At 36.6% G+C, this 15,300-nt stretch overlaps 1 protein-coding gene across 5 annotated transcripts in view; it reads right to left on the reverse strand.

Annotated features, from left to right (window-relative positions):
* The window catches only part of CPNE8 (copine 8), a 69,052-nt gene that overhangs the window by 42,878 nt on the left and 10,874 nt on the right, over positions 1 to 15,300 (reverse strand). For 3 of the 5 annotated variants that reach the window (XR_009486612.1, XR_009486613.1, XM_059847308.1), the window contains exons 2-6: positions 12,593 to 12,633; positions 6,612 to 6,658; positions 5,533 to 5,636; positions 2,605 to 2,644; positions 1,765 to 1,841 (exon numbers count right to left, since the gene is read on the reverse strand). Coding sequence is in view for 2 of the 5 variants with exons in the window: in XM_059847308.1 (XP_059703291.1) it covers positions 1,765 to 1,841; positions 2,605 to 2,644; positions 5,533 to 5,636; positions 6,612 to 6,658; positions 12,593 to 12,633 (309 nt within the window). In the remaining 3 variants the exon portion in view is untranslated. Of the gene's footprint in view, positions 1 to 1,764; positions 1,842 to 2,604; positions 2,645 to 5,532; positions 5,637 to 6,611; positions 6,659 to 12,592; positions 12,634 to 15,300 lie in introns of those variants that run through there. The other 2 variants (XM_059847309.1, XM_059847311.1) reach the window with 2 other exon arrangements.

The following is a 15,300-nucleotide window of genomic DNA, read 5'->3' on the forward strand; positions in this document are numbered from 1 at the left end:
GCTTCAAGTCTTTCTAATTTTCATTTTGAAAGAACATCAGGGCTTACTTGAATGCCAATCAGAGAATGGAATTCAAGCTTCTCAAACTGCTTAAGTATAAAAAGTGCTACTTCTGTAGGGTAGCTGATTGGGACTAAAACAGCACCAAGCATTCTCTTCTTTATACATCCATTGGCAGAGAACTGAAGAGGGAAAATGTTAATGAACTTCAGAAATATGGTGAAAAGATAAAGCTCTCTTAATTCATAGATCATAAAGAGCATTCAGTCTATGAGAACACAGACTTGACTTCATAAAGAGAACAGTAAACTCAAAGCAGTAAATATCCCTAAGAAGGGAAGACATGCAATATTGTCAATTCAATTCTCATTGTTTGACTATTAAGAGACATTAAGCACACATCTACAAAGCAATCTTGAAATGCATTGCAAAGTTTCATGAATAACAGAAATGTCTCCTAGACACCCAGAGTTCAGAGAGTCCAGAATGGACAATCACTCAGGCACAGCTGTCAACTCACAGCACTGTCAAAAGCAGCAATGACAGAATAAACAGGGACACTATGAAGAACTGATAAAAAGTCAAACATTCTCTCATTAACATGTGTCTCCCCACATGTTGGGTCCACTTTGTAACTACCATACAAGACAGTATCAGAACCCAGACCTGAGAAATGTTTATTTCCCATGAGAAAATATTTTACACAGGCCAACACAACTCTGAAGTAAGACCTCTTTTCCACAGAATCTTCACTGATATTTTTTTTTCTCATAGATAATTTCAAACTTTAAATTTCACCTGTTACTCATTTCAGACTTCATTTAACCTATACCAAATGCTAGACTGCTGAATGAATGCCTTTTAATCTACGTGTTCAAAATAAATTTCAGAAATTTTTCAGGAAAAAAAATGTACTGCCCTGAATAATTGACTAATTGAGGACAGAAAAAAAATTGAAGACTTTCAAGAAGTCAGGCAAGATTCATCTTACTAAATATAAGTGTCTTCAAAGTTAGCACTTTCTCTGACCAAGTGACCTCTGTGATTCTTTGAGTGTGTGGAGACGGGTTTCTAAAATCTGATGACTCTCCTGGGATGGGTCTGAAAGCAGCCAGAGCAAATATTTGGGCTCCCCCGCCTACCATTGGGACACTCTTCTCATTTGTTCACAGACAAGCTTTTTAATCACACAGCCTAACACAACTTCTCTATTAGGACACTTACTGTACCAGTCCTCAAGGTTATTTCCTAGACATGTTTTTAAAAGTTTAATATCCAGAATGGGATTAAAGGGAGAATCACAAAATACTGCTGTCTAATAACCACAATATTTGTTGATGTTAATAATTTTGTGTGATTGTATAAGAAATCTGATAATCTGGTCAGCTGATTCTTCACTGTTTCTTTGGGAAGGTTTTTTGCAGGAACTCAAATGCTTGAACAAATTAAAGTTTTATTATGTGCTAATATGCAAACCAAAACAAAAAAATTCTTTAGATTAGTACACTCAAGCTATTTCTAATACAAGATGTAACAAGGTTGACAAAAATTATGGATTAGTCAATTCCTTTGCTAATTGTCCAAAATGAAACCTAAAACATCATAGCCTATATAAAGAAACATTTCTCTTGCATGTAACTATTTACTCTCTCTTAAAAGCCATATCTGTCAATTCTGTATATCAAGATATCTCACAGCAAAAAAGCTCCACAACTCTAGCCTCATGCTGCAGTATGCATTCATCTAACATTCCAGAATACTTACACAATTGATTTTTCCAGTCTGCTCCCCTGTGATCCCACTATTTCTCCCAGTGTGCAAAACATCTGTCCCAAAAAATCCTGAAAAGCAAAAACATAAATCTCAGAATTCGTATTTCACACAATGAAATTTGGTTTCCCATTTATCTGAGCTGTTCCCAACTGAAGAACAGATTCTGCTGAACACCACATCTTAGTAATAACTATGAAACAGTGAATCATAAACAGACTCACTATCACCTATTTCACATAACAGTAGGTGACACTTATAGATGTAATTCTAAGGCACTACACAACCACTACAGTGAGGATGTAATTGGAGATCAATGGCTAAGTCTCATCTTTTCACTGTGAAGCACACACACAGTATTCCTTCTACTATCCTCTTTCCTTTGCTCCAGGTTCTCAATGGTTCTCTTACCAAAGCCTTCCTGTATTCATTTTTAAAAAATTCACTGAGAAGCCTCTGAATTCTACTCTTGCACCTCTAAATGTTAAAGTTACTATTTCATCACTCCCACTTTTATACTCATGTTGTCTTGAAGGTTTCTTCTAACACTGAGACACAATAAAAACATGCTTCTATTTTAGGACCCAAAAAAGTATCAACTAATTCCATCATATTACATATCTGAAAAGGTATACATGCATGCTCAAATATGCCCTTTGCACGAGAAATGTCCCATTAACATTATACTCATTATACTTATGTGTTTTCACTCATAGCCAATCACTGTATTTGTCTCTGTGTCCCTGATATTACTTAGAGTCAAAAGAAAATAAACACACTTAAGAAATGTAAGCAATTTAACACAAGGAATTATAATAGTGAGGAAGAACTTACATGTTTTGACAGGTTAGGACTCTTTGAGTCAACATCATAGCTTAGGGAAAAAAAAAGAAAATTTGTATCAGAGTTGCCAGATGACATATCTGAGGACAATTACGTAAAGAAACAAAAATGAAACAATTATTTCACCTATTGCCATGTGTGAAATTTACACGAACAGATTTGTGAATGGAAGTTCCCCAGTAAGGAAGACAAACTGAGTTATCATATTTATGACTATGGTTCACTAGTTATTTGAAATTAAATAATTTTCAACAAAGTGCAAGATTTAAAGGGAAATTCTTCTGATATTCCTTTATGAACAGTGAAAGATGACAAAAAGCAGACCAAAAATTAAAAATTGACCCTAGAAAACAAACTAACTTGTAAATTATTTTCTTAAGTAATTTTTCAGTCATTTGAATTAGCAAATAGAAATAACTAACAATAAACAAAACTGCTTTTAGCAAGAATTTTACTTGTTCTTTTGAGTTTATCATATTCTTGGCCTTCCTCCAGCTTGAAAAGTCATCGTTTCCCTTCCATAATCAAGTCAAAAGTTAAAAAAAAGTTACTCTCTGAATTTAAGAGACATTGAAAAAAAAAGTAAGAAATTCATACATTAGGATTACTAATTTCTGTACTTTAATAGTCTTCCATCTTTATCAAATAATCCAATTTATATTTTTATCAAATAATCTCTTCAGTTTCAATACCAGTAACTAAACTGAAAACATCTGCTATGTTACTGCCCACGTCAGGCTCCCCTGCATGGAATGCCATCCCTTTGGCAGGGCTGCCACAGCTGGTGCTGGGATGCATCATGGACCAGATCACAAGTCAGGATGACAGGAATACCATAACACAGCTGGACGTGGTGCAGCACAGTCAAAGCTTTAGAAACACATCCATAAAGAAAAGAAATTCCTACAAATACTATTGACATGAGTTAAAATCTCCAATTAAAAGCAAACTGCTTGGTGAAATTGAACAGAAAAACACAACTTATAATTTGACCCGAGGGATAGCTACACAAGTACAACAACAAACAACTTCACTGGCAAAATCACTTACTAAGTACCAGCTGTGAGCAGAAATGGGCCTGTGACATTGTGGCTGTACATTTTGGGGGGGGGTTATGCTCATTTATTGATGTACCAAATATCAAAGATATACTTGCCACTTGATTTTTTTTTTTTTTTCCCCCTGCAAAATATATGAATCATATAAGGAATTTCTTTGGAAAAATAGCACTTTGGCCAACAGTAGTACACCATTTTGCCACGGAACTGAATATAGGAAGCTTTCTAAAGCTTCAGAATTGGGATTTAATCCATGAGTGGCTGTGTGAGATTCACATTTCTAATTCAGAGTTCTAAGATATTTTATTTTTCATCTATCATTGTTATAGGGCTCTACAGCAAATTCACACAATATGGCAATATGGTCACTTGCAGGCAAAGACAGCAACAGCTTTGAGTTCAGAACAGACTTGTGTCCAGGTAACCCAGGACTGCAGCAGAAAGCAGTCAGGTCTTTCTGACGAGTACAGAGAACATGTGATATTTACAGCTTTTCATAAACAGACAGGAGTCCATTTCTCTGACTACATAAAGAATTAAACAGGGGACTGTGTTCTCCCTTCCAGGTCCAAGTCCTTTCCAGACAACATTTATCCAGAAGGTCTTTACAGACTCCCCTTTCTTCTTGTAGACTGAGCTTTCTCTTTTTTAGTTCACTTCTTTCACTCTTCATTTCTACTGCACTGCCCCCTCCCCCTCCCCTCCATGCGTCCTACGAGAAGCAGGAGGCAAACAGATACAGATTTCCACACAGCCCCCACTGGGTGGCTATTCCAGCACTGCTTTATACTTGGAGAAGAATCCTTTATTTCACAAACTGATTAGCTCTGAATTAAAATTTATTTTAAATAACCCACAACAGTTGTACTCCACAGATTGAATGACTTTAAATCTAACTTTTAAAACTACAAATAAAATTACGAATAAAGTCTGCATCAGGCTTCCATTGTGATTTGTACCCAGCCACCTCAAAGCACCCTGTAATCTTCCTGGCACCCTGTACTTCCTTTCATTCCTGGAAAAAGGTGGTCAAGTACATCTTAAAAAGAAAGTGAAAAGAAATAGGAGGAGGGTTTTTCAACTAAAAAAGGACATACAAAGAAAATTTGTAGCCACAATATATAATGTGATGCAAAACTGCAGCAAAAACTTAATTATCTATGAGGGTTATTCATACTGTCTCCTAGGGCAAGGTTAAGAAAGAAATGCTAATTAAAAAAATGAGGATGAAAATTAAAAAAAACAAGACAACCTTGATTATCACAAAGACTGAAATCATCAGAAAGGACTGAAATGAAAGAGATGACATGCAATGGTGACATGTCCTGGTAACTGGACTCTCAGTTCTGTTTTCCAAAGAATGAAGTTAAAGTCAAAACAATTCCACCACTGGAATGAAATGAGCACATCTGGAATAATGTCAAAAGCCATCTACTTCTCAAACAACTGCTGGTGTTTTAAAATCTTAAAATTTAGTATATTTAGATGCATAGTAAAAAAAAAATTTGGCTCTGTACTACTTGTACAGTATTTTATTTCTGGACAGTATATCTGTACCTGTTTTGCTGGCTGTGTTTCAAGAATATTTTAACGTTTTGACATCTTTTCATTTCTATTTTCTGAGAGTAATAATTGTAAGCATAATTGTACTTTGACAAGTTAACATCTGCCAATTTCTTAAAACTCGGTCATTATTAAGTTACACATTTATTTCTGAGGAAGCAATGCTAAATCAATCGTGTATTAGATTAATTTATCCTATGTCAATAGAGACCATCTCTCTTCAAGTAAGTTTTATGTTGGACAAAACTTTACATGCTTACAGAGGCTGCAATATCAGAGTCAAAGATTGTTAACTTACAAATCAAATCGCAGATTCTCTCTTTCTTCAAAGAAGTAGTCCATTATAAATTTTCTTACAAAATCTGGATTTAAAGTATTATCAATTACTTCTGTTCTTCCAAACTGTAAAAGAAAAGTGTATTAAACTACATGCTACAAGGAAGTATAATTAGACTGCCAACACCAGGAATATGTGAGATATATGACAGCCTGTAAAAATCTCTCTTAAACAGATGCCATGAAAGAAAATGACTGCATTTATATGAACTGACCTGTGGATGAAGACAGAGTGGCAGAAGCCTTCATATTTCAATACAGAGTGGCACATACCTTGTATTGTATGACCTAAACTTCATCAACATCATCTCCCAAAGCCAATAAAAATCCACAAAAATTTAAATCAGTAACAAAAATCCACCGTTTCCGGAAGAAATGCACACCAAAAAAAACACCTCCAACCAAACACAACAGCAAGCAAAAGCTTGCATATATTGTTTATTTCAGACAGCTTTAAATATTAGGGAACACAATCCTTCTATTGCAAATGTATCATTTTTGCACTGTCCATCTCCTACTTCACCTCAGTTCAGCTCTCTCTTCAACACTCCCTTCTCTGGGCTTTTGGCAAAATGCCTTTTCCTTCTAACTGTTTATAGAAGGTGCCTCAGCCCCTCTCAAGCTGAAAATATTTTAATTTTAAAAAAATTCAAAGGTATATCTTTACCACAGCTACAGACTAGTTTTGCTGACACTGACCACCACCACAGCTCAGTCCTGTTTGAATGTCTTCCTCTCTTGAGAGCCACAAACCCTATCCAAATTGACAGCTAAGTCTGGTTTAATTTATCTGAGGGAGACTGTAAAATGGGAAACTCGTGTGTTTTCTCTAATTTGTTTTCTTTTTTGATAGAAATGTGTGATACAGATATGGAAATGGAGATCAATGTGACTATATTTTGAGTGTTTGCTAGTACACAGGACCCCCATAAGCCCAGCTTATGGCATTCAAGAGGCAATGACATGCCCTCTTCTGCTAGGACAAATGACCAGACTTAAATCTACCCAAAAGGTTTATACATCCATGAATATGCAGCTTACCTCTCTCCATTCTTTGTTTCCAATTGCTTGTGTGTACAAAACACAGACTGTGAAAGGGGAAAAAAAAAAAAAGTTTGGTTATTTTCAAACTTTAACAAATCCTTAAATTAAGTGAACTAATTTTGTAGTCTCTTGTGCTGTGGAAAATAGTAACTAGGACAATCAAATAGTAATGTTTTCCCTCAGCTGTCAACAAGCCTAACCAGACTGGTGATCATGTGGTCTAGCTGTTGCAGAAATCAGCTAATAAATGGAGTGCTTCTAAAATGGGAGGTAGCACTTATGCCTGACCTCCAGCAAAGCACTTGACAGTCTTTAAAGGCAAAATTGGATAAAAGCAGGTCTTCTTTAAATGTGGGTGGTCAGGCTATTCTAGATTATCTAATGCTATTCTAGATTATCTAATGCACAATTACCTGTGCATCTAATAATTAGATAATTACCTAAAACATATTTCCTTCAAGAGAGAAGAAAATCAAAATTAAAAAGAAAAAAGGAGGACTCTGCTGAAAAGAAACAGGGGAAACAGGACTAGAAAAAGGAAAAAAAAAAAGACTTCTCGGGTTTTTTTCCTTAATTTTGCTTCAAATTATTCATATATATTTAAATATCTCACATATGTGTACTTTATTTTTTTAAACTAAAGCCTGATAAAAAATAGAATCAATTAGATTTTTTTACCTAACCTGATTTTGAAAGACCAAGCAGAACAACCCCACAGGTGTCACTCAGATCTCTATTTCCAGTAGAGCACTCACTACACATTAAGCTGCAGCTTTTATCACAAGGACTGGTGACAGGGGTGCAGTGATTACAATCAGGTCTTTTAAACACTATTTTAAGTACAGATCATTTGCACTGAAGGAGCATTATAACCCTTATTTTCTACAGTCTTGAACTAGTTGCAGGTAACTACAATAAAGCAATTTTTACCTGAAACTCCTCTTCAATTCCTTTCTAAACAACAGAAATACAGATATTGCAGCATTTCTTTCCTCAACAAGTTTTTTTCCTGTACAAATCATTACTTTTCAAAAGAAGGTAAAAATAATACTGTTTTAGGCTGCAGCCTTGAACAGCAAAGGTAGAGGTTTGATTTTGTGAAGTCAGTGAAGTCAGAATCATCAACAGACGAAAGCAGAAATGAAGTCAACCTTCTAACTACATTTTCTTCTTACTTAAAATGCATTTGCTCCACACCAAAAAAAAAAAAAAATCCCCTTAGGCAGTAGCAAATAAGATGAGAAACAGAAAAAAGCAATTTCAATATTTTAGCTCACGTAGAAGCTAAAAACTAACACTTTTATGTTTCAAGTAAGATTTCTTGTAGATGAAAGAAAGCTTTTATAAAAAAAAAAATATTCAAAACAATCCTCAGGAGATGTCCATCTTTCTCCATTTAATCTAAATAAACCCTTGGCAATCATGTGCCTACCTTTGGTTACTGTTTATAGTAAAGTGAATCCAAACCACAAAGCCTGTTTTTACAACACACTCTGGAGTAGGCTGCTGGAGTGTACTACACGAAGAATGAAGTGAAATGGGAAAATGCGAGAAAACAGAATGAACTAGAAGCTATGAAATCAACTAAAGAAAGTTCTGTAGGTTACTGAACTTCTGACTACCCATCCAGATTTGTAGAATCATAGAACATCCTGAGCTGGAAGGGATCCATCAGGATCACTGAAGCCCAGCTCCTGGCACTGCACAGGACACCCCAGGAGCTGCCCTATGAGCCTGAGAGCATTGTCCAAACACTTCTAGAATTCTGTCAGGGTTGGTGCTGTGACCACTTCCCTGGGGAGCCTGTTCCAGTGCCCAGCCACCCTCTGAGGAAAACCATTTTTTTCTAATACCCAACTTAAACCTCCCCTGACACAACTTGAGGCCATTCCCTCGGGTCCTCTCACTGGTCACCACAGAGAAGAGATCAGTGGAAGATCACAGAATGACTGGGTTGGAAGAGACCTTCAAGACCATCAAGTCCAACCCATGCCCTAAACACCTTAACTAACCATGGCACCAAGTGCCACATGAAGTCTTGTTTTGAACACATCCAGGGATGGTGACTCCACCACCTCCCCAGGCAAGCCACTCCAGTATTTTATCACTCTTTCTTGAAGTGAAAAACTTCTTCCTAATATCCAACCTATATTTCCCTTGGTGCAGCCTGAGACTGTGTCCTCCCGTTCTGACAGCTGCTGCCGGGAGAAAGAGACCAACATCAACACTGCCCACCCCAGTTTCCCCAAAGACAACAACATATCCATTCCATTTCAAGGAAGACTTAACCACAATGACATTGACCTTTTCCCCGTGCTACCTAAATCTTTCCATGCTACCAGCTCTAGCAGGACACCCCAATATTCTTCACTGACCAGCTTTTATACCTCCCAGGCAGAGGCCCCTTTGTCCCAACTGCCAAGAGATTCTTCTTATTGTTGCTATCCTCCATGGGGAGATTCCCCAGGGAAGAGCTTTTATGTTTTCAGTCATTCATCCTGGGCTCTTTTGACGATCAATACTGAGCAGCCACAGGGCTCCCCAGGAGGAGTGTGTTGCTGCCAGCACAGCTCTGCAGGGCTCAGCTTGAGTTGTCAGAGCATGGGAAGAAAACAATTCTGCCCGTCATTAGACAGAAGAAATGTGCCAAAATCATTAATCTGTATCTCCTTGGCAGGTCTTATCCCTACCACATGAAGGAAGCACTACTTTAGCTCAGCTTTCTACAAGAAAAAAACCCAAATCAATAAAACCCATAGATTTAAAAAAAATATTCCTAGAAAAAATGGTCTCCAAACTGGGAGAGCAGAATGCTCCAAACACTACAGTAAATCAATATATATTACTTGCTTTCACTCCACTGAGCAGAAAGCACTGTCAGTAAGAGGCTTCAGTGCTGTTTGAAATACTTCCTGTCCAAGCCTGTCCCATCTATATCCACTATCTCTACAGTTACTTCTGTCTCTTGCCTCTGGGCAGGCAAAGTGACAGAATCCCATTGGCATGAATATTCTAGATTCAGGGAAATGGTCAGAATTGGAATACTGAGTAGCAATCACAGTACAAAAAAAAGGCCAAGCATATCTCCTAAGAGAACCAGGAAAATCACAAGCTCCTTTTTAATTTCAGGAGAACATGGAAGTCAGCTACATTTATGTGTGTCCCTCTGAGAAAAAGACCAAGAAGATAAAATTGGATTTTCCCTACCAGTATGGTCCTTAGATAAATACATTGAAGTATGAAAAGCATATTAGAACTGGCCTAGCCAAAAGCAATGAGATCTCAGCATACAGAATGACTCTACATGGTTCTTTCTTCAGATATCTAATGGCTGCAAATTCAGTGGCTGTAAAAGTGGATCTTGTGGCAGTGGTAGGATGCTGACTTTGACACCTTTTTAGCTCTAGAATAAACTTACTGTATACAGAGCAGCCTAAGAATGTCCTTTGTCCAAGGGAATAGACACTGAGGAAAGTTGTCCTGCTGTACTTCCAAACAGAGAAGAACAAGAACATTTTATACTACTCACCCTTTTACAGTAGGGCCATATCTCTGTGCCCAACTAAAGGACAGTACAAGCAAACAAATTAAACTGGCTATTAAAAAAACCTGCAGAGTACTAAAACTGAATGTACCCTGTTTGGAGAATACCCAGAATCAAAGCTGCTCTGACAAGTAATTTCTAGAGTGCAAATACAATATGAGTACTTCCAGAGTCAACAGTTTCCCCCTTCTCTCTTCACCAAGGACAGTATTACAGTACTCCATGGTTCTATACTGCTTACCTGTGACAGACAGGCTTGTTTGGCAGCATAACTGGGTACTCACAACTTGAGACCAGACCCCTAAAGCGCACCACCAATTTGAAAAAGCTTTTTACATTAATTGAAAAAGCTATTTACATTAATTGAAAAAGTAGTATGTCTCAAATTGATAAGCAAGTTTATGATACTTTTAAAATACTTCCATATATTCTGAATCCATTAAAACACACCACTAGTTTACCTCTCAGAAACATTTAAGAATAGATACTAAGATTTCTTTACGTTTTCCTGCCACTGTTTCCATGTTTTTCCCAGAAGGGGTCACCCACCAGCCAGGATCACTTTGGTTTGCCCAGCTGCACGTTCTTATGCTGTGCACAGGCTACTGCCCTCTGTGTGGAGCATCTCCTCTCCAGAAGGCATCCCCAGCAGTCTATCTGCACACATGTGGCTCTGGCAGCATCTTCAGCAGCCCTGTATCTAGATTGCAACTGCTGGCACATTTTTACTGTGACGTGTTTGAGCAGGGCACTGCGTGCTCCCCTGGCTGGCAGAAGTTCTGGCAGGCAAGCGCTACTGTCGTGGTTTCCAGAGCTGACTGGAACCACCTGTGACTGTCACATGGTGGCTCATTGCCTTCTCCCACACAGCTCACACTGCAGGGAGCTCAAACACACTCAAACCCTGCAACTTATGCCTCATACAGTGCCCTATCTTGATGCCTCATACAGTGCCCTATCTGATAAAAACTTGAAGCACTTGTCCTTAAGAATATTTGAGCTTAAGAACTATAGACACCTTATCACTTTCGCCAATATGAGAGATCTCTGAAATCATTACAGGCAACAGGTCACTGAGCTTTCTTCAAAACAGTTTAACTACGGGTCTTTTTTAACTGAATTACAGAATTATTAGGGGCCTTTGAACATCATCCAATCCAACTCCCAACTAATTTTTACTAATTTTTTTAGCCAACTAAAATTCTTTATCAATATGCAAAACACTCTGTTTTGTTTCTGTGTGATCTTCATTTAGAGGTATGGTATTGACTATGTCTTCTGGGGTTGTTTTGGTGATTTGTTTTGTTGGTTTTTTTTTTTTTTTAAGCTTTACAGGTTAGAAACTTCAAAAGTACTCCTAACTTCTTGTAGGTTTTCCCCAGGAAGTGGAAACTTTTCCCTTCAAAAGTGTACTGTGGAATCTCTCTCAAGAATTTTTTTGATGCAGAATGAAAACATATACTCTAACAAAAGTACTCAAATGTTTCATACTGCTACATGACTCAGTATTCAAATGAGGACATGGCTGCATGTCCAGAGACTTGATACAACTACATGTGTCTTGGGTTATTTCCAATGCCAGTAAGCACAATATGTGGTATCCCAAGGAAGAAAAGCCCAGGCTTAAAGAAAGAAATTGAACTTACGGATAAAAGCAAGTGGAGAGTTATAGGAGAAACAAGATGACACCACAACCTAAGGACCAGTCTATTAACCACACAAAACTCCTTGGAGTAACATAATCAGAAAATAAAGGAAATTTTTTGTGATCTTGGTTCCTTGATTAAAGTTTTTATAAAGCATCCAATACAGGAAGACAGCAATGGATTTTAGATCAAAAGTCCCATCATAAATTCAGAGACATGAGAGTTTTGGGGGATCCTGTCATAATTCAGCTTATGAGGAAAGTGAGTGTCATTAGCTTATAATTCTGAACAGATTAACTAAAAAACCATCATACCATTTTTCATCAGGAAAGATAGTGTTTCCCAGAGATTAATTAACCTAATTTTATTTTTCAGCATTTGACTCCAAGATTAGTGGACAGTGTGTAATAGCAGCAACAAATGCTTCTAGTTTATTTAGTATTCTGCCTAATAGCTTTGAAAAATATCTAAAACAACAGATACTAAAAAAGAAACAACAACCCAACTTTCCAGAATGTATTAATTTTAGGAAACTTTAGGTTAAATACTAAATAAGAGACTATTTAGCTCAGGAAAGCAGTATTAATAACAGTCTTTAAATTTCCAGTTCGCATAACATTAATTATAAGTGTACCTTATTCAAGTGTGGCCTAATCATTCTAAGTAATTGTCACAAAGACAATGTAAACCTAACTGATACTGAAGAAAATCACCCACTTAATTTTATTCCAGTGTTTGCACATTTAAAATACATATTAAGAAGAAACAATAAAATACTATATACTCACTTGGATCAGATTTAGAAAATGTATCTCTGTCCAAAAGATTTCTATAAAAAAAAGAAGAGATAAAAATAATCTTAGGTATAAAAAAATTGTGAAAGATGCAAATCAGATACCAATGCAAATACGTTTTTAAGATTTTTAATCAGGAGTCAATTTAGGCTTCTCCCCTCCTAATACACAAGACTTAGCCAGAACTAACACTGGAGTCAGCTTACATTTCATTTTATTATCCATTTTGGATTTGAGCAAACTGTGGCCCATATACTCCAATACCATGAATCAAAAAACAACCACATGTATGTTATATATACATGTAACAGGCATCAGGAAGAGAAATACCTTTAAATCACAAAGGTCTACCAGAGATTAACTTGCCAGCTCAACCCAAAAACTTTAGACTTTACATAAAAGCTTGGCTATGAGATTTCAGAGCCATCAGAAAGTATCTCTAAGAATCTGTCGTGGACAAGTAAGGTAAAAAGAACCAATCCATACACAGGACACACCTAGGAATAAATATTAATTTTGTTATGGAATGCAGTCCCAATATCATACCCACACTTCAGCCAGTTGACAATCATTCACAGATGAACAGACTTAAATCAACAATTCTAAAGAATCAGGACTAGCCAGAAACCATTCTCGGCATAGTTACCAACATTTCATCATTTAAAAAAATTAAATAAATTGTAAAAACTGTCTCGACAGACTAGAAAAATGTTCTGAAAAGAGGATGCCATTGAAAAGAGACAAGAAAGAGCTAATATACTTTGGAAGGTATTAAACTTAACAGCAAAAATGCAGCATATCTACATGGAGCTGGATATACAGCAGTTATGTCAAAAACAGTCCTACACATTACAGTTGACCATGAATTGACTGCAAGTCAGCAGTCTTGTACCTTTGGGAAAAGGCATACTGGAATACACAAACAAAAATGCCATTTTAGACTAATTGGCTGCTCTTCATAATACTGATCAACACTCAATTCAAGCAATAATGTTTTGGACACTCCAATTTCTTGCAATCTAAGACAGATAGGGAGTCACTGGAGTTCAGAGAAAACAGAAATAATTGGAAAGACTGTATCTATGAGGGAAATACTGCAAAAAAAGGAAGCTGACCTCGATGTAGACAGAGCAAGTAGGAAGAGGTTTAACCATAAATTGAATCTTCTGCACCACAGGCACAGAAGTTGAACTTTATTCCATTGTTTTACCATCTTTCACTGTTAAAGGTGGGAGACATGATGTGAAATATCCATTGTCTTCAAGAACATGTCAGATAGCTACAATTTCTAGTAAAGGTCTTTGATCCTACCCCAGAGCAAAAGGAAGGATTAAATAACCAGTTTATATTCCTTATAGCTGATTCTTTTAAATAACTAGTAGAGCCTCTTCAAGGGTCACCATTAACTACTCTCATTCAGATTTAAATTACATTATTTTTGTGCTATTAAGCAGTGCTGAAAAGCGCATTAATATTTTGTTCAATACAGGTGTTCTAAGTGGTCCAATTAAGACTTCAGCAATGAAAAGATTCCGTATTCTAAATTTAGGTATTGCCAAGTTCACATTTCAGAACAAGCAATACGAACAAAAAAATAGCTTGAAAAGAACATTGGACAGATCTGTTTTATTTAATCTAGCCAAAGTACACACTAGCTTTAATATTACTACCTGTGAACACACCTGAATTCTGCACACACTAATTATTCTGAACTTCTCTAGTCCATTCAGATATGCAATTTTTATGCATACAATTATACTCAGTAAAACCGTATCCTACCTTGATGAAAATCATGCAAATATAAATTGGAAGTATTAAGAAACCCAGGAAAATCAGTAAACCCAAATCAGTATTTGACAACAATCACTACAAACTGCTTTAAAAGACAGTACTGCAAGTTCTGCAATATTAGAATTGCCAACCCAAAATCAAAATTGCCTCCTATTCCTCCTTAATTATACATACTTAGATACACCACTAATGCCTGGTAACTAGAATTAGATTATCCCAAAATGAATTGCAGTAAAACCTCAAAATTAGACTTACATGGAACAAATAGCACATTAGATTTTGGAACAGATCTCCCATACTCACCATTAGAATTCCAAACAATTTTAATTCCTCTGCATGATGACCATTCAGTGACCTTATAATTGCTATGTTAGTGCTTGTCACTGTAGACGAGGATTAAGGAATTTTAGTCATGCTTATAATGAGATAAGGTGCTTTGAGTTCTTTAGATATTTCCTACTCTTCTTGTGCTCCTTTTTAAGTTTTGTTCCCCTCTATTTTCCCATATACATACTAAGATAAAAAGTGGCCTGGTACTGTAAAGCTTAGTTGACCCTGGTACTTCCAGCAGCTGCAAAAAGCAGCCACCACAGGAACAGCATAAAAAGAAGGTAAGAATCTGTAGATGAGATTCTGCAGGTTCTTAAAGAATCTTAAAGAATTTAAAGATAAAGAATCTTTGATGAGTTAAGAACATTTCTAGAGAAGCAGTATCCCTGAAAGGATTGCAAGGGTAGACACCCAAGGTTAACACTGTAATTCAGATCAGTTCATGCAATGAAGTCGTAGTTTTGAACTAGTACAACTTGCAACACCCTGAACTCAACCCTTCACACACTTTCCTACAAATAAACAATGTCTTCAGCAAAGTTTGCAGCATGCCTGATTGTCTAAATCATAAAGAGCCAACC

Source organism: Haemorhous mexicanus, chromosome 5, assembly GCF_027477595.1.
Source record: "Haemorhous mexicanus isolate bHaeMex1 chromosome 5, bHaeMex1.pri, whole genome shotgun sequence".
Classification (NCBI taxonomy): Eukaryota; Metazoa; Chordata; class Aves; order Passeriformes; family Fringillidae; genus Haemorhous; species Haemorhous mexicanus.